We start from the raw sequence: 20,277 nt of genomic DNA, 5'->3' as shown, positions 1-20,277 counted from the left end.
CGAGAAATGTTGGGTGAAAAATATTCAAAAAGTAAAAATCAGTAGTTTTGTAGAAGTCACTTGACATTAGCTGCGACGACGAATGCAACCATGATAAATATCTTTACTTCTACAGTGGGGATTCGCTCGTTGGAGCTCCGCTACATGGAATGACTCGATGGTTGGATGTTCGCTGGTTGGAAAATATTCCAACAAAAAGCACTCGAATGTCCAGAGTAGATGTCAAACGAACTTTGACGTCTGAGTCTGAAGTCTCCATATATAGAACAAATGTGCATTTATAATGTATATGTGCGAATCGTGCCGATGTGCTTCTGGAGCATTTTCACCAGCTGTCAGTCGTTCCAACTAACGGGTTGGATTCGCTAGATGGAAGGCAGTCGTGTTCCAACCAGTGAATCCCCGCTGTGGCACGAATATCCGGTAAGTTGGGGGACAATCCATGCAAAATACAAATTCTATGCTTTTCACCACCAATTGAATTGTTTTTGTATTGTACAACAATACACCGATTGCTAATCAAGACAATACATCAACAATATATCGTATTGTATTTTCAAAATGTATGTATGAGATAATCTCTAGTGATCCTTTATATGAGAGATTAGCGGAAGAAAAATGGAATGATTTGGCAACAGACCAGCAGTGCTAAGTTTGCTTGGCGTCGAAAATAATATTATAACACGGACATGACTTTCTCATTTCTAAAAAGTGTATTTTGTTTCGTTATAGATCTTTGAGCTACATTTCCAAACTAATAAACAGCAGAAAAAATACTAACTAAATATTGCATTGACAAACATTCAAAAGAGGTAAATATGTCATATTATTTGCTCTATGCAAAACAACTTTCACCGAAATAATTTCAAGCGGATTACATTACTCCTCAAGAAAAGTTCAAAACAAACATAACGCATGTTCGTTTGGCTCACGCTTTGACAGCTCTCGCTGCTCGATTGGCTCACACTTTGACAGAAATGTCAGCTTCCGCGTATCTCTCTTATAAAGGATCACTAATAATCTCTATATTTGTATTGTTACGATACTTAACAACTTATATACTGCTTCGCGATTAAAATTGGGTGAACCACCGTGCGAAGTTTGATTTTTGACCAACTTCGCCGCGTCGCGAGTCGCTTCGCTATAGTGCGCATCTATGCCATCCGCAGTGTGCATTATGCGCACTATTGAGAATCGAGTTGCGACGCGGCGAAGTTGGTAAAAAATCAAACTTCGCACGGTGGTTCACCCATTTTTAGTCGCGAAGTAGTATACATTATAGGGATTAAATTATGTCACGCTAAATTTTAACTTTTTTGACCCCCTCCCCCCCTTTGTCACGTTTTTTGTATGAGTCCTCCGAAATATTTGTAAGGCTTGTCACACTTGGCTCGACCCCCTCCCCCCCTCGGAGCGTGACGTAATTTGTGCATGACTAGTCTGGTAATTTTGCATGGGTTGTTACATTTTGAGGAGACGCACCCACCCCCTTATGAACGTTATGAACAAGTCCCACCGTGACAACAACAATTCATGAACAAGCCCTATCTTCGCAGATTCAAACGTCAAATTTTGACTAAAATTTAAATGAATCGGTGAAATGGTTCACAGCATGAATGAAATTTTCAATGCGTGGAAAAGGTCTTTGGGCACAGCTCTGCTGCAGCTGTCAAAATGGCGTTCGCGGTTTGTTTTCATCGAAAAGGCTTTCCCACTGTCAAACGCCGCCTGCCGAAAAAGGGACGCCGGCTTGTAGTGTTTTGCTCGGTGAAAAATTGCACATTTTCCGGTGAAAAATTGGATATTTTCCGTCAAACAGGTAGGATTTGCACAGCCCCAACATGAGCGCCGGTGGAATGCTGTACGGCGGCGATGAAATCGGCGCCCTGGTGTTCGATCCCGGTCATCATTCGCTGCGAGTCGGATATGCTCAGGAAGACACCCCGAAGGCGGAGATTCCTTCTGTGGTCGGAGTTGGACCGGCGGATGCTGCGCTAAACTCGGACCTGGAAACGAAAGTGGACAACAATGTCGCAAGTGGTGAGTAGGAATTTGGATTGCCGGCGGTGATGCAGGGTGACCACACACTCGTCGGGAAATATGCGGGATTTGAAAAGGCCACCGGGAAATACAGTGACTTAATTTCATATTGATACAGGGAGTTGGTGAAAGATGATGGAAATATATTTATATTGAATTTAAAATACTTTATCAATAATGAAGGCCATAGGGCCTATGCCTCATAGGTGTTATCTATTATTCTAGAGTCAAGCTCTGCATTTGCTTCCATCTTTGGAACGATGAAAAAATATTGAATTTGTGTCTAAAATGGAAAATCCTGATTGATTTGTGGTAGAAACTCATTGCTGAAAGAATCTTTAAAGATTCCTTTAGTAATTTCCGGAAGTAGGTGTTTTTAGAAATGGAATAGCTGGCTAACGCATCAGTCAAATTATTTCCAGCAATGAAAGAATGGCCAGGTACGCATACAAGCATTGCAAGAAAGTTTCTTCAGACTCCAAAACATTCTGGGATACTCAATTTCGTTGCTCGGTTATGTGATATCTATGTCTGAACGAGTTTCTCAAAATTCAATGTTTAAGTTAGCAACAAGGGCACCTGAAACTAAAATTAAAAACCCCAACTTTTTCTCTGTGGCCACCCTGGTAATATACGACTCCAACTCAACTTTTATTCTACATTCCAGCCAACAAATACTACGTGGATACGACCTTTGTCAGCGTTGCCCGGCCGAATATGGAGATTCAAACCTACATGAAGGACGGAATGGTCGACAACTGGGATCTGTTCGAGAAGGTGCTGGACTATACCTACGCGAAGGTGATCCAGTCGGAATCTATGTACCATCCGGTACTGTTCTCCGAAGCGGCGTGGAACGTACGGAACAACAGAGAACGGCTGACGGAGCTGATGTTCGAGAAGTACAGCGTTCCGGCTTTCTTTTTGGTCAAGAATGCCGTTCTGGCAGCGTTTGCCAATGGAAGAGCTACCGCTCTGGTGGTGGACAGTGGAGCCACCCATACTTCCGCCGTTCCGGTTCATGTAAGTTTGTTTATTTTTGCACTTCCGGGTTATGCCATTTGCCAGAAGGACGTATTCAGAATCTGTTTACCAGAATGTAGGGTTGGTAGCAGGTATCTTTTTGAAGACCTGAAAGTCTTTTAAAAGTCTCTGTTTTTAATGAAAGGTTTCTATTTCAATAAAAATGGGCTTTAAAGTCACTTTTTTCTTATTCTGTTTCTGATGAAAAATTCTAGAAGCTCCAGAAAACCCCTCAGGGATTATTACGCGATTGTTTTACAGAGTTTTTCAGGAATCCATCAGATTCCTTGAGTAAAAACTTTAGGAATTCGTATTGTGATTTCTCCAGAGATTTCTTTTGTAATACTTTCAATAACTCCTACAGGGATCTCTCCAGATTCCTCTAATGATTCCTCAACCAATTCTCCCAGACATTAATTCAGCATTCTTTTAAGGGTTCCTTAGCAGGATTTCTACAGAACCTGCGCCAGAAAATGTTTGAGCACTCCAACGCTACTACCTAAAGTAACTTTCACAGAGAATTCCTGAAAACTTTACTAGATGCTATCCTAGGATTTACTCCAGATATGTTTATCTTGATTCTTCAGCCAATTTCTTTAGTTATTATTATTATTCTAGGAGATATTTCAAAGATTCCTATAGTTTTATTCCAGAGTTAATTCAATAAAGAAATTATGCAGGAATTTCAATGCCGATTTACCAGGATTTTTTTTAATGGATAACTACAAGAAATTATCCATTGTTACTCCCAGCAATTGCAATAAAAATCATCGGGGTGTTATTCGAGGAAAACTATTAAATACTTTCCCAGAAATTCCTCAATATATTCGACCCAGTATTCCTCATGACGTAATTTGATAGTTTTTTATACGTATTTTTCTAGCATTTTTTACAAGGATTGCTTCTGCAGTTCTCCCAAAAATCTCTCAAGTAATTCTCCAAATATAATTCAAAGAAAAGTTTATTGAAGGGTTTACACGAGTTATTATTACAGCAATCGTCCCACCCCCTAGTTATTCAAAGATTGCATATGATGTTTTTGAAGAAATTACTTCCGAAATTGCTGCAGGGATTCGAACGATTATTTTTCAAAATTATCAAAGCAATGTAAGAAATATTCTTAAACTTCCTCAAGAGTCCAGAATTTCTATCAGAAATTTTTGTTCATCAAGGGTTTGTTCAGAATTTACGCAAGTTTCATCAGAGGTCTTTAGAAATGCATTTATGTTTTCAAAAATTTCTTTGTCTTTGGAGACATCTCTGAAAGAACGCCTGGGAAAAATCTTCGTTAATTTGCCTGAGAAATTTCCCACAGAATTCCTAGAGGAATTTCTGAACAAATCTGTTTGCTTTCGAGTTGAAAATCTCTACTGAAAGTGCTTCAAACTTCTGGCAAAAAAAAAAGACAATAAAAGGACTCCTAGCAACAATTATCTATATCATCGCCAATCTAGCAACGAAAAGCTGTCTTTGACATCGTAGTACTCAAGAAAATTCTAACCGCGTTTGGCGTTCCTGCATTTGAAATTTGCGTTTAAAACGCACAAAGCAACATCCTAAGATAAATTCATGGATGAACCACGGAGTAGCAAGCGAGTACAGTCAACTTTCGTTCGTTGCACTTAACCGGTAGCCAGTCTTGGGAACTGTGACCACAATTCACCACAGTTCATCGATTCTGCCATTCAACCAAAACACAAAGCAGCAGCAGCATCAATAAGCCATTTTACGAAGCCTGGTCAAATGACAGGAGACCTGGGATTTTTCAATCATCGGCGTCAGTTTTCGCGATGATGATGGTTGATGACTGTGCGCATTTCTAGCGTAGCTTTTCATCCAGGCGAAAACTTAAATGGAGAAAAATTATTAAAATATTTCTGATCACAAAAGTGCTTTTTTATGTGCAATATGGGTGACAAAGAGGTAGCTGATACAATAACTAGGTGTGATGTTGCAGTAACGAACATTTTTGGATCTCTTTTTTGTCATTTTCTCCATGTCCTCGTTTGGTAAGATGAGGCGTTATTGAAAATCACGCTGGATTTAATCCCAGGTCTCCTGTCAATTGACGCCGTTGCGGCGATCAGCTGTTCCGAAACGTCTCGTAAAATGGCTCATACCATCAGGCGTTGCGCTGCCAACGGTTCACACACTGCTTGACTGTTTTTGTCTCTCCACTATGACCGTTTTCGGGCAGCCATTCCAAGGTGAATGATTGAAAAAAGTGTTAACCCTCTCTTTCCCATGGTAGCTCCAGAGCTCCACTAGTTTTCGACGAACTGGAGACAACCCGAATTAGATGAATACTTAGTAATAGTTACTAGAATATGTTCATATACTCATCACATTAATCCTAAAGTAAACTAACTGTTTCAATATTAAAACTATTGATAAACAATCAATTTACTATTGAAAAACAACCAAAAACTTTTTTACCGAATTCGAAAAATTAAGACCATTTGCAACATTGTTTGTTCAAGTACTTTTGATAAAAACGCTTTTTTCGTAAAGAAATAGTCGATCAAAGTCGTGGGAAAGAGAGGGTTAAATCATTCAATCGCTAATATTTCGCTAGTGTTTTCAACTAAATGAAATCTATTAGCTCTATCAGAAAGAGCACAATCATTCCGTTGCGATACATATAAACAAGTTCAATTTCATGCTACCTTTATCGAGCAAAATGCAAAACCCCGAAAATCGCAAAAATCGTGTCACCACTGTGCTCGAGTCATTTCGCATTCGGGGTTGAAAAACGTTAGGAAGAAGAAGATTACAGTTTTGAAGAGCCGTGACATTTTTTGGTTTTGAACGGTCATGGTTTGCTTTGGATTTTGATGGTCGTGTAGAAAGATGTAAATGTAGAGGCGGTAAATGTTTGCTCCAGTACTTTTCTCATCACTGCCGGTAGCCCACCTAATGAAAGACTTTCACTAATCGGGCTGAGTTTTCAGCTGTCAAAATATCAAATACAATACAAATTCAAGGGTGCCAACTTTGATAAATTTAGCTTAATGTCAAAAAGTGACGTTTGTCTTCGTTGTAAGTGGGCTACAACCCACCTAACGGAAGCCCAATTAAAACGAAGCCCACTTAAAGATAGTGCAACGAACGAAATTCGATTGTATGCAATGAACGCTTTCTTTTTGTGAGAAAGGAGAGCAAACGGTATGAAGAAAAATTAGTTCGTTGACGATTTTGGATTGAAGTTCGTCGTGCATTCTTTCGTCGATGACGAGATGACGACGATTATACTGACGAAATATAACTGAAATCCGTTCAGTATTCGCTGAGGGGTGAGATTTTTTGGTTCTTTTTTTTTTCGTTCACTCAGGCCTGTACGGGTTAACATGCAATAAGATTTCTGTCGAGTCTCGCTCTTCGCTCGGACTACAGACAAGTTTAACAGTTTGTCTCGGGAAATCTTCCAAAATTCTTCAGGGATTGCTCTAAATAATTCAGCCATATTATCCTGCCGTTTGCTCAATTAATACAATTAGGGTTTCCTTATCAAATTTCTCCATATTTTTTGCTATTAATATCTCTAACATTTAATGCACCACCTATTCCTGCAGTGCTTCCAAACAATTCTGGAGTAATTTATCAACTAAAATCTTCATAGAATCTTCTAAATTGCATCCAAGGTCTCATACCAACAAATCCTACTGCAATTAAATGGATTTAAATTTGTTTACAGGCACTCTAATTTTGTTGAAGAATTGCATTTGATGTTGTTTAAGCGATTTCTTCACTGTTATTGTTATTTATCTTTATTTTAACTGCTTTTCGCGTATTCTGAGTGCACCGTATTCCTTCAGACAATTCAGGAATTCGATTATTTATGTTTTCGTTTAATTACCATTGGACAATCTACCAACTTCCTCAGAAGTTAGGGATTTTGTTTATAGATCCTTGGAATTGTTCATTGAAAAAATTCTACACAAGTTTTATCAGAAAATACTATAGAATTTGATTAAAAATCACCTTCGGTTTTTTTTCACAAATTTTTTGAACAACATCTAAAGAAATATCCGAGACACCTCCCTAGAGACATATCTGGAAAAATCTTGGATAAATTATTTGAGGTCTTTCTTGGAAAATTACTTAAACAGGGTGTCCATCGATCCGGGAAAGTAGGGATAAGCGGGAAAAATCCGGGAATCACAAATGGCAGGGAAGACTGTAGAACACAGGGAAAATATGTATTTCAGTTTGTTTCAATTTGAAACACTATGGGTGAAACCAAAGAATTTTGCCGTAAGGTGAGCAGCTGTCTGGGAGCTAGCACTTCGCATAAGGATAATTAACGGTTTCTATTTTGTTTTTGCAACATGTACAAAAATGGTTGGTTTCTTAAAGAATTTTTTATAATTTCTTGTGGAATGTTTTATAGACTTCTGGTGATGTTGAGTAGATTCAAAAGAGATTTTATGGATTACATGGTAAATTCTTGAATAGATCTTTGTAAAAGTCTCAAAGAGAATCCATGCGAAAATTGACCATTCACTTGAAGGTTCTATGAAAGATGAATGAATAGGTAATTAGCAGGTTGTCAAGAAGCTTTTGTGGATTCTATTAAAAAAATCTTGGCTGACATTTCTTGAAATTCATAAAGAATGACAATAAGCAGAGCATATAAAAAATACCCAGCTCTCCTATAGCAATCAAATATGTTTTGACAAGATATCGTTTCTATCAATTCTTTTGGTCCAAAAAATGTTTAACCAGATCTTAAAAAATCTAAGAATCGGCCATGGACCGAGTCTAACGCATAAATCCAAAAGCATTCTAAGAAGCAAATCATTAAATTTTGCCTTTTTGTGAAATTGTGGTCTAAATTAAGATACAATTTAATACATAAATTGAGATTTGAATCATGTAGTTTCGGCATTTCGACTGAAAATAAGTACTGGTAGGTTATTTTTACCATGCCAAAAATTTTCTTCGGCTATTCCAAAAGTTATGAGTGGTGGTTTTGACAAAAATGTCAATGATATATTTAAAAACGAAGAAAAAAAGTGTTGTGAGAAACTCAATTTCTCATAACTAACGCTTGAGATTTTTCATGCTTGAGTTGTCAATCACGCAACTCAGCAGTCAAAAAATCATGGATGAGTTGACTCATCCTTTTGACTCATTGTCTCGTATTACTCACACAAAACAATATTTTCTTGTTAGTCTGGTAGAATTAGAGTATCCCTTTCTAACGTAAACAACAACATTCGGTTTTTCGCAAGAGATGACGGGTTTCATGACTGAATCATTTTTGACGGCTTGAGTGTGCAAAGCAGATCTCAAATGAGTTTGCTCTAGCGGGAGAGCTCATTGATTGATAATTGAGTGTCAGTCCGTCAACACTGGTTTCAGACAATTCACAATAGTTTGCTTAGAAGACCTTTAGTATTAGTCGTTTAGATATTTCAAATAATCGTTCATATCTGTTTGTCCAAAATTCTTTCGAAATTGAAACTGTTTGTAACCCACAGTATTTGAAAAACTTAGTCAAAATAAATTCATAGATAACTTATATCAAGTCCTTCAGGTTGTATCATTTTGTATGGCAGAACGAAAAAAGGCATATAGTAAAGTGGGCTAGCTCTATTCAAAACAAATGGTTTAAATATCATGGCGGTTCGAATGCTATTCAAGTAAGGGACTTTCATTCCAAATATTTGAGAAATAGATTGACATTTGAGAGTTATAGCTATTTTTTTTGTTTTTGGACGTGAACATTGTAATTTCGGTTAAACTTCCATTACAAGGAATTATATAAAAAAACATCCTTTTTATTTTTTTTATGTAAGAGCGTTTCTAAGCCTATCATGCTTTGGGGGGTACTAGTTTTTGCATAAGCTTTGGAAACCATTTTGGCCCATAGTAGGGCAAGAGTTCTAATCAGCGGGGTAAAAGTACGAGCCATATACGGTCGGTGTTCAGACAGAATAGATGAAATTTTGGTAGTTGAAAGATATGTTAATGAATCAGTCAATTCTGATTTTTAAGATGCTCTTTGTATACGTATGTATCATCAAATAGATATGTTGCATTTTTGCAGCAAATAATATAATGCAGCAAATAAAATAATAAATATTTCGAATGCTTTTAGTACATTTTTCTGAAATCATTGAAAACATTTGGTTCATTCTGTCTGAACACCGACCACATATTAGCTTTAAATTTGGCAAAATTTGTTCGTGTGCATAAAGTTACAAACGTTTTACGATTTTCTTGATTTTGGGGAAAAACTGATATTTTTGGGTATACTACAATCAATCCAATTTTGGGTATTTTATTTTAAATATTTAGTGTGTATTCTTCTGCGAACATCTGTTTTTGGCTGACATAAAGTATACCCGTTATATATTATACTATAAATAAACTATTGTTTTCTCTTTTGATTTCCGGCATTCAAAAGATTAAATTGAAAACACTTTAACAACAAATGTTTATGGTCTATCGCCAGCTTTCTAGGCGAATCCTGACAATATACCTTCCCCAACTTCCAACTCCGTAGCACTTATGAGGGTGTCGCTGAGTCGGTGGCCTCTCATTAAGTAAGTGCTACATCAACATTTCCTTCCCCTATCCCAAGTTACGTTAATGATGGGCGTGGCCGGGAATAGTGATATTCATGCTTTTAGTATTCTTGTTTATGATTTGAACAAGGTATACTCCCTGCCTTGTTCCTGAAAGTAGTCAGGATGAGATTATTAAAAAGAAACATGAATGTTGCTAGTATCCAATCTACGAAGTATACCGTAACTACGCTAACGCTAACGCTAAAGCTGACATAAAGTATACCCGTTATAAAAGTATCGATATTTTGTGATTCAGCCAGCGAACTTTTGACCCACACACACTTGCCCCATCGATGGGGCAAACATTCGTTTAACTAAAATAAGGCATTGAAGTGAAAGAGGAGATGTGTAATTATGAAGCAGCGTGAAAACAATTTAATTTTGTTCGTTATTTTCAAAGATACAGGAGTTGAAAGTTTTGGTGCTCTGCAGACACCATGGGCGGGAAAGGGTTAAGATAAATCCAGTTGATGGTACTTCCATTGTTGGAAAACATCGAAGTATTGGATTGTACTCATGTAACAAGTTAGGTAAAGAAAGAGATAACAAACGACAATTACAAAAGTATTTGAATATAGCTCATCTGAAAAAAATCGATGAAGCCATAAAGTACTCTCAGTTTCTGGTGGTGCATCAGAGCACCACCTCATATTTGATTTTAAGTTACTTTGAACACTAATTCATAGTTTAAAAACAAGGTTTTGTTTTACGATTTTGCGCAAAAATGTACATTTAATATATTTTTAATTATGAAAAAAAGTCATGGGCGAAATAGGGTTAACGCATGTAGCTCAATTGTTAATTTAAAAAAAAACTCTTTTGTTTCTCTCCTAATGTTAACCGTCTACAAGCAATTCGATAGATTTAGTATAATGTTTTAATGTAGTTTAAATATCCCTCCCCTTGGTTATGCGACCTTGCCGCGATGGGAGGGCATAATCCATTAGCCCATATGATGGAAACCAAAGGCGTAACCTGTAGTGGTGGTATCACATTTTGGCATTTTTTGCTTAAAGCCGCGTCATAATTCATATGGCATAGACGCAATAATATCTCGGATGTGATCCAACGGACATTCTGCGTTATTGATGGAATTGATGCCCATTTCAAATAATTAATCTATTCGAAGTGGACATTAATACTATTGGTGACGATCAGTTTGCCTTTTGCTAACCAGAATGATCCGTAGCCACTCTTACTATTAGCTAGCTAGATACATCGTTATCATATACGACGTAGGGAATACTTAGGAACTCTTAGGAAAATGACGAGTAGATTCACTGAGTAGAAATAAGTGGCGACAATCTTATTTTAATATGGTTTTTACATTGCCATAACAAGAAATACCTCATTTGTAACAGCGGTATAAATAACCAAATTCCAGCTTCATTTTCGCAAAATTTACAAGTAGAAAATAGGCGTTTGAAGCGTTGCATTTGCCACCGAAAAGTGAATCTTGTAGGAAACTGTAATAGAAGCCTAAAGGCTTGATTACACAGTGCGCGCAATGCACGAACGTTCGCTCAAAAAAATTCGTTCAATATTCGCGCGAACTGTTCGAGGTTCTGTATTAACGAAATTGTTCGCTCATATATTACACGGTTCGAACAAACACGTCTGTGGTTCCATAACTGATGGTCAAAGCAACCAATGTGTGGTGTATTCATTGTTCGTGTTGCTGTATTCAGAGTATTTTATTTACAAACTATTTCTTTCAACTAATTTTTCTTTACTTTTAGGCATTCTAGGAGACATTTTTGGAGACCCATCTTTGCAAGCATGTTCAGGATTCAGATTTAAGAGTGACATAATAAAAATGTCGAAGAAATCCTACAGAGAATTCGTTGAAAAATCAAGATCTATATGACAATACCCTTGAAAAACATATAGCATTTCATTCGAGGTTTGAAATGACATATTTCTGCAAATTTACGAAAGGACCTTGTTTCGTTTTTCATCTACAGAAAATTTTATAATCTATAGAAAAGTTACACTAGTAAATCTTTAAGGTATTGCTATATCGCATTTCTATAAAATTATTTTGAGGGAATTACCAAGTTTTCAAGAGTATTCTCCAATGCTTTCCGCTGTTGCTTAGATCGTTCCTTTTGAAATTTCTCTTATTTCTTTTTTCAGGAATTTCTTATAATTATCATAGGATTTTCAACAGAAAAACTACTTTAGGATTTTATTCTACGATTACCACTACCAGGCTATTAATCAAAAACATCTAGAAAGGTTTTTCTTAGAATGTGACTTCTCTAAGAATTCTTTCAGGAACTGATTACTCACTTCCAAAAGTCAATTCAAAATGTCTTGAGTTAATTTATTTTTAAAAGTACAGTTTACTCTCCCTTACTCGATATTGCGTAACTCGATATCGAGTTAGAGAACCATAGTCAAAGTTGGTTTTCATGGCTAACTCGATGGTCCCTTGGATCGTATTTGCACCGGTTATGTCTTCTGTAACTCGATACCTCCCTAACTCGATGGTCCCTTCAATATCGAGTTAGGGAGAGTTGACTGTATTTGGAATAGAGAATTAAACATTATTCTTTCTTCTTATTGGCACTACGTCCTCACTGGGACAGAGCCTGCTCCTCAGCTTAGTGTTTAATGAGCACTCCCACAGTTTTTTTTTTGTCAAAGTTGATATTTTCGTATGCATTCGTACTGCCGTGAATCGCAAGTCAGTCCCATCTGCATTTTCGTCAAAATTGAGTTGAGTTCAGTTTTCAACATCTCTTCCAATGCTCTTTCAGCTGCACTAATGAAATAATATGATTTGTTCAAAAAAATGAGGAAAAAACAGCAAGTAGAATTGTCCCATAATGAAAAGTAACCGCATATCAGTCCAACTACAAACTTTCGCACCGTGAAACACAAAAATGTAACTTGTTTTGATCATGTTTCTATTTTTCTTGGAAGGATATCATAGTGAAAAGCAAGTTGTGAAAGTTTCATTAAGATTGAAACATGTTACAATTCTCTACAATTTTTTGAATATTCGTATGGAAAACGAGATTGGAAACTTCACAGCCCATTTTCTCAATGCCTACTTTTTACAGATGGGACTGACTTGCGATTCACGGCAGCGTATATCGTGTGGCAAGTATGATGATACTCTATGCCTAGGGAAGTCAAGGAAATTTCCAATACGAAAAGGTCCTAGACCGATTCAGCATGGTTTTGCTTAGTAGCCGCGCTCTTACCACTCGGCTAAGAAATTTCAGAAGTTTCAGAAGCAGTTTTTTTCGTGTAAAATCGACAGCATTTACTTGAAAGTGTGTTCACTGTTTTCTATTCTCTTCAACTGAAACACAGTGAACACATCTTCAGCGAAAAGAAAAATCAGTTTTAAACAAAGAAACTGCTTTTGAAGCTTGACATTACGATGAAGAACTCTTGAACGAAACCAGATTACAAAGTTCAATAAGACAACATCTTCAAAACACTTCTTCACGTATTCCTAAAAGTATTTCTTCTGATTCCAAAAAATACTACATTAAATTATCAACATGTATTTCCACAGATAAATCCACTATTGTTTCCTGGAAGCCTATAGGAGTTCCTCATTGAATAAATGCTTCCAGCAATTCCATAACCAATTGGTCGGTATTCAGACAGACTGGTCCAAATGTTTTTGATGGTTTCAGGAAAACGTTCCCAAGGTATTCGACATATCAAAATATTCGCATTATTTGCCGTAGTAATGGGGCTATTTGATGATACATCTGCTTAGAAATAGGATCAGAAAAATTATAATATAAAAAATATCATGTAGTCCAGTCATCTGAACACCAAACAATTGTTCTATACATTCCTCAACGATTTTTTACATTTCTGGCTCATATGAATAATTGTTTGCCCTAGGACATTGTATCTAACATTTATTTTTAGATAACTTTACAGGCCAGGCGTTTTTACATCCATAATGGGGTCCTAAAATTTTTAATGAAATCTTATTTAAATTTTATAAGACAAAAGAACATGTTCTTGCAACCACTTTAGCATTTTTTCCTGTTCAAATAACGGTTATATCACATTTAAAATTTAATTTTCAAAATAGTTCAAATTTAAACCTTGACACTTGAGGTCATGTTTGACATTCACTGAGTCGGCAAAAACGACACAGGGGCTCATCTTTTTAACACTGGGGTTGTTTCTATTTGACATTTCGGAAGGGATACGGAAAACAAAATACACCCAAAATTTGAGTTGAAACCAAGGGGTGCGACTAAATCTCAAAAATCAGAAAAAAAGGTTTTTTGGCCGTAAACCACCGAAAAGCATTCAAAAATTGTGTAAACATGTGTTTCTGGCCTAAACTTAACCGTTTTATACTAAAATTAGGACAGGGTTTTAGAATCCTATTGTTCTGGGAGAAATGTTTGATGATATATTACACGAAATTAAGCTAAGAAACGGGCTCTGCTCTTGCTGGGAGTGTGCTGATAAAAACTAGTATGAATCCATAAAAAATCATAATTTTGTACATTCCTTAAACAATTTGCAAACGTTATCGGGGTGGAAAAATTCACTGAAGGACCTATAATGACTTTCTTGAGTTATTCTAATAGAAATCAGTTGAGAAAAACCGAGAAGAAATTCTGGTAGAACTTCTGATCAAAACTTGTGATTAATAATTAAAATCCTGAAAATGGATTAATGGAAAAATCCTGGAGAATTTCTTGAAGGCAAACATTCCTTTAAACTTATTGGGGTACAGGATGACTTACAACGGCGGAGTGGCTTGCAACACATTGTAATTTATTATCATACTAGTGGTCCCGGCAAACTTCGTCTTGCCATCAAGTAGGCTGCTGAAAAACGCTATGGATCGTCCCATACAAAATGACAGTTCCGTGCACTCTTGTTTTTCAACTTTCCCGGTGAATATCCTGGGATTTTAATACACACAAACACGTCGGAACCCTTGACAAACAAAACGGAGAAAAAATCATTCAAATCCGTTGACCCGTTCGTAAGCCATTTCGTGACATACAAACACTATTCCATTTTTATTTATATAGATTCCACTATAAAACACAAATATCAAAAGAAAATTGGCCATAAATCGGTCTTACAATTCCCGTTATCTACAATTCAAGTAATAGATAAAATTTAAGCTGTTATTGTAGTTACTTTTACAGATCAAATATAACTCTTGAGCATGTCACAAAAACTGGCAAATTAATTACTATTTTACAACTTTTTGTTGTGTTATCCTTCAGAATTCAAATATTGTCAAATAAATTTCGACAAAATCAGTACTCCATTGATCTTTATCAGTTTATGCATTGATTTTTCATTAAATAATATTTAACATATTATAAAAATAGTTTTAATATCAAAAAATTTAAATGACACATTGCAATACATTGGGGCGAAATTGATCACCATATCACATATCAGATTTAAGAATTAAAAATTTCCCTGTCTACTAAATTTGGGTCTCCTGAATCTGAAAATAATGTCGAAATTCTTATAACACGAGTATTTGATCAGTTTATTGCAAAATTAAACTTTGAAAATCTGCCCAATATGCCTAAATGTAGGCAATTTCCTTTGAAATTACCACATTATTCAAGATTAAACGGTTTTGGAGCAAAAAACTCATCTCTACAGCGGCAATACATGAATGCATACAGCACATATGAATATATAAATTAATAAGTCGAATCGATTAAAATGACTCGACTGAAGTCAGCTGGATTAACAAAATGGACCCCTAGCACTATGGATCATAACCGTATTTTTTAGGAATTTCTTTAATGATTCCTCTCCAAATTCTTTCAAAGATTCCTCCGGAATAGTTTCTACAAGGCTCCTTTAAGCAATTTTTACAGGTGTTTATCTACAAACTTGGCAATTTCTTCAAAGATTATTCCAGCAATTTCGCTAGGGAGTCCTCCAGTAAAGTCACTATAATGAAGAAATTTTCCAGGGTTTTCTCCAAATATGGATTCCCTCAACATGTTATCCCGAGTAACACACATGTTATAATTGATGCATATTAACTCTTATATGACAAAATCTAGTCATATAAGAGTTAATATGCATCAATTACAACATGTGTGTTCCTTGGAATCTATGTAATCCTTCCGAAATTACTACAGATTTTTTTTCAGACTCCTCTGAAAAAATCTCTACAAGGATTCCTCCTGAGATTTATTCAGCAATTTCTTCAGAAAATTCCTCGTGGATTACAGAAAACTCTCTTCACGGGTTCCTCCAAAAATAGTTCCAACATTTGTTTTACAGGAATTCTTCTAGAGATTTCTCCGGATATTCTTCTCCGTTAAGAATTTATACAGTGCTTCTTTTAGAAATTTAACCAGATATTTCTCCAGGGATTGTCTCAGAAGTTCCGCTAGGGATTTTTTGTAGGGATTGCTCAAAAAAATCCTAAAGGCTAATTATTTTTTTAGGCCCTTTGAGGGGCCCAGATAGCCGTAGCGGTAAACGCGCAGCTATTCAGCAAGACCAAGCTAAGGGTCGTGGGTTCGAATCCCACCGGTCGAGGATCTTTACGGGTTGGAAATTTTCTCGACTTCCCAGGGCATAGAGTATCTTCGTACCTGCCACACGATATACGCATGCAAAAATGATCATTGGCATAGTAAGCTCTCAGTTAAAAACTGTGGAAGTGCTCATAAGAACACTAAGCTGAGAAGCAGGCTCTGTCCCAGTGGGGACGTAACGCCAGAAAAGAAGAAGAAGGGATTACCCTAGGAATCCATACAGGTATTCCTCCAGAAATCCATCAAGGTATCTCTCCAATACAATCTTTAGGAAAGGAGTGTCTAGAAAAAAAAACTTGGAGGAATCCTTGGTAGAATTTTTGAGATGTTTCTGAAGTAATTACTGGATGAATTTATGGGAAAACTAGTCTATAAGAATTCTTGGAGGAACCCCCGAAAAAAAGATATTCAGAACAATTTATGTAGCGATTTCGTTGAGATTCCTTTGGGAAAATTGATAGAATCAACTCTTGAGGAATTCGTGAAGTAACTACTTGTAAAATCTCTGGATAATGGATTTCTCTGAGAATCCCTGAAAAAAAAAACTCCGGAATGATTCCTGGAAAAAATCCAAGAGTACTACCTGGGGAAAACCCTGCAAATATCCTTGGAGGAATTCGTGGAGAGATTTCTGGAGTAATTTCTTTAGTAATCCTAGAAGCAGTTGTTTTAACCCTTGTAGGAATTCCTGAAGAAATCTTTGGAGACAACTCTGCAATAATCCCTGTAGAGATTTTTTTAGAAGAATCTTTGGAGCAGTTTACGGAAGAATTTCTGGAGAAACTCTGAGGAAACATCATGATAAATCGCTTGAAAAATCCCTGGAAGAATGAAGGAATCCCTGCACCAGCTGCTGGTGGAATTCTTGAAAAAACTTCTGGATAAATCTCATTGAAAATATTACCGGATCAATCTATGAAGGAATCGCTGGAGGCATTCCAGCAGGAACTCTGTAAATTACTCATTGTGTAATCCTCTAAAGATATTTCTGGATAAATCTTTGGAATAATCCTTGGTGAAATTCGTGAAGAAACTTCTGGTAGGAATTGCTAAAGGTACTCCTGGAGCCCTATCTGAGCCGGTCTGAAAAAATCTAGTTGTGATTAGAAGTTCTTTCTAGAGGAATCTCTGGAAAAATTCTTTGTGGATTCCCTGGAAAATCGCTGTTTGGATCACTGTAGAAATTATCTTGGAGTAATTTCTGTAACATCCCTGGGGAGAACTTCGAAAAAATCCTGGAGACTCTGGAGAATTTTTTTCCGTCACCAATGTTTTCATTATCAATCTGATCAAATGAGTAATTTGTTTTCCTGTTGTTCTACACAACATTCTACGGTTGCTATGCAACGCAAGTTCGACGAACCAACATATTTTAATGCACGAATATGTTCCTATAATGTTTGCTGGTGGTTCGTGCACATATTACACAGTTCGCGCAAACATTCGTGCAACTTGCACAAATGTTCGTGCATAGCGCGCACTGTGTAATCAAGGCTTAAAAGGTAACTTTACTCTTCAATCTATATAAATAAAAATGGAATGGTGTTTGTATGTCACGAAATGGCTTACGAACGGGTCAGCGGATTTGGATGATTCGTTCTCCATTTTGTTCGTCAAGGGCTCCGACGTGTTTGTGTGTATAAAAGTTCCATGATATTCACCGGGAATGTCGGAAAAACGAGAGTGAACGGAACTGTCATTTTGTATGGGACGATTCATAGCGGGCTTCAACAGCCTACTTGATGGCAAGACGAAGTTTGCCGGGACCACTAGTTCACTATAAAAATGACTATGGAAAGTAAGACGCTGAGATCGATCATTAGGGTACACTTGCTAGTTTCGAAAAATTGTTGAACAGACAAGGAAAGCGACTTTTTTCTTTAAGGATTTATGAACGTAATGTCCAATGAATACTTTTAACAACAAAAAATGAAATTAACTAGAACTCTTACTAAACAGACTAATTTTGTTAAGACTTGACGACAATTGACATTTAAGACTCTAATCTTACGTAAAAGACAGGAGTAATCAGAATAGCACTTGAATGACAAATTATTCAAAACCATTTCGACTAGACGGTATTAGTAATGACACTACTACACTACTATTTCAAACAAATTCTGATGGAGCTGCTGATTTTCGCAATGCTTCCTTTTCTCAGAAGCAAGGGAATATGGGTACTTTTCAAAAACTACCACGTCACAATACTAATAAAAAAGCAGTGTTCATGTGGGCGCCATTGCCTAGTCCGTCTGAGTATTGGTCCTGGTAGAGGGGAAACTTGGCAAAAGCCAGACCGAGGGTTCAGCCTTGACAAGTTAAGCTGTCAGGCAGCTCCAACTGAATACCATACAAAAAAAAAATGTTTTAATGTAGTTTAAATATGTATATGTGTTTATGTGCTTCTTTAAAAGGATAATCAATCCACTAGAAGCGCACTATTTGTTTTTTTTTTATATTATACTCTCATTTAATTTTGTTTAGTCTTTATTTTGTTTGTTCTTAGCCATTTAATGTAGATTTATTTCCAATTTTGCCGTGTTGCCTAAAGCTCATTTCGGAGCTTTTTGGTGTGGGGGAGTGCGGTGGGTCACTCAAAAGAAAAAAAAATCCTACATATAATCTTGGGAAATCTGTGCTACTCCAATCTACTTCAAAGTTTCTCTATTGAGATTCTGCTCAGAGGATTCGGACACATTAAAAAGAGTTCTGGGAATTGGTATTTCGGCTAATGGTAGGGAATAGTTTTCTGAAAACAAAAAAAAAACATATTCTGGCAAACGGTTCTTCATACAATCGAATTCCCCATTTTAACGGTTTCACCTCTTCCAGGAAGGATACGTCCTCAGTCAAGCCGTTGTGAAGTCACCTCTCGGCGGCGATTATCTCTCGCTGCAGTGCCGACAGTACCTCGAGGGCCAAAACATCGATTTAACTCCGGCGTACGGAATCGCTGCCAAGGATGTCATCAAAGAGCGGGACAATGCCCGTTTCACTCCGCGTCAACTGCCGGACAAATTGACTTCTTCCTGGCAGCAGTACATGCTGAAGGGCCTCCTTCAGGACTTCCAGATGTCGGTTGTGCAGGTTCTGGAAACGCCATATGACGAGCGCACAGCAGCTCAGATCCCAGCTGTCCATTACGAGTTCCCCAACGGGTACCATCAGGATTTCGGTCCAGAGCGATTCAAGCTGGCCGAAAGCCTGTTTGACCACACGATGCTGGGAGCCGGTCAGTTGGCCTCCACCAGCGTTGGAATGTGCGATGCCGATGTTCGTTTATCGTTGTACGGATCGGTCGTCGTCACCGGAGGCAATACTCTTCTCCCGGGCTTCCCGGAACGTTTGAACCGAGATCTGCAGCACCGGGCACCCTCCAACACCCGGCTGAAGATGATTTCCGCCAACGGATCCGTGGAACGGCGGTTCGGTGCCTGGATCGGAGGATCAATCCTGGCCAGCATTGGTACATTCCAGCAGATGTGGATTTCCTCTCAGGAGTACGAAGAATCCGGCAAAAGTCAAGTGGAAAGGAAGTGCCCTTGAACTGGGACGATGACTATGGAATGGCGACAACAAATTATTGAAACCCTAGACTTTAAGGATGTGCTTAGCCTGATTAAGATTTTACTAATCGTGGAGCAGTGTAATTGTAATAGTCAGCGCTGCCTGGAAATAGATTGAAAGTTTAACCTCTCTGAACGTGAGTAAAAAAAAAAACTTCGTTTGCACATTTCTTCTCATTTGCGCCGGAATCCCAAAAATAGATTATTTGTTTTGAACTCCGTCCAAAGTACCGATTCTCCATCAACATTCAACCGTATACGGTATACTTATAAGTATTTGCTGATGTTGAATAACTTCTCTCGGTCAACTGATACAGGGCTGGTAGCAGGTATCTTTTTAGAAACTTGGTCACTATTTTTATACAAGCTTGCTTTCTTTTTTTTGCGGCCCACAAGAAGCTTGAGGACCCTTATATTGTTACACTATCATTTCGATATTTGAACATTCCAAGGCTGATTAGGTACAAATTTATATTCGTCAATTTTAAACTATTTCATTTTAAGGATTTTCTATATTCTTGGCCTTTCTAAATTTGCTTGCTATTTTAA

General features: G+C 37.2%; 1 protein-coding gene across 1 annotated transcript; it reads left to right on the top strand.

Moving 5' to 3' along the window:
- Nucleotides 1-1,703: 1,703 nt before the first annotated feature.
- LOC5574676 (actin-like protein 6A) lies at nucleotides 1,704-19,889 on the top strand. The gene is made up of 3 exons (XM_001661539.2): nucleotides 1,704-2,040; nucleotides 2,708-3,063; nucleotides 18,995-19,889. Exons 1-3 carry the CDS (start codon nucleotides 1,842-1,844, stop codon nucleotides 19,706-19,708), a joined length of 1,269 nt encoding a protein of 422 aa, XP_001661589.1. The 5' UTR covers nucleotides 1,704-1,841; the 3' UTR covers nucleotides 19,709-19,889.
- Nucleotides 19,890-20,277: the final 388 nt, after the last annotated feature.

Source organism: Aedes aegypti, chromosome 2 (assembly GCF_002204515.2).
Source record: "Aedes aegypti strain LVP_AGWG chromosome 2, AaegL5.0 Primary Assembly, whole genome shotgun sequence".
NCBI lineage: Eukaryota > Metazoa > Arthropoda > Insecta > Diptera > Culicidae > Aedes > Aedes aegypti.
The sequence above is the reverse complement of the archived record's forward strand: the minus strand, read 5'-3'. Positions and strand labels throughout refer to the sequence as shown.

Bases quoted from the DNA above. Each gene is read 5' to 3' on its own strand.
- LOC5574676 (XM_001661539.2), top strand. From the start codon at position 1,842: ATGAGCGCCGGTGGAATGCTGTACGGCGGCGATGAAATCGGCGCCCTG. The intron at 2,041-2,707 runs GTGAGTAGGAAT...TCTACATTCCAG, and splicing joins GGACAACAATGTCGCAAGTG to CCAACAAATACTACGTGGAT. The intron at 3,064-18,994 runs GTAAGTTTGTTT...CACCTCTTCCAG, and splicing joins CTTCCGCCGTTCCGGTTCAT to GAAGGATACGTCCTCAGTCA.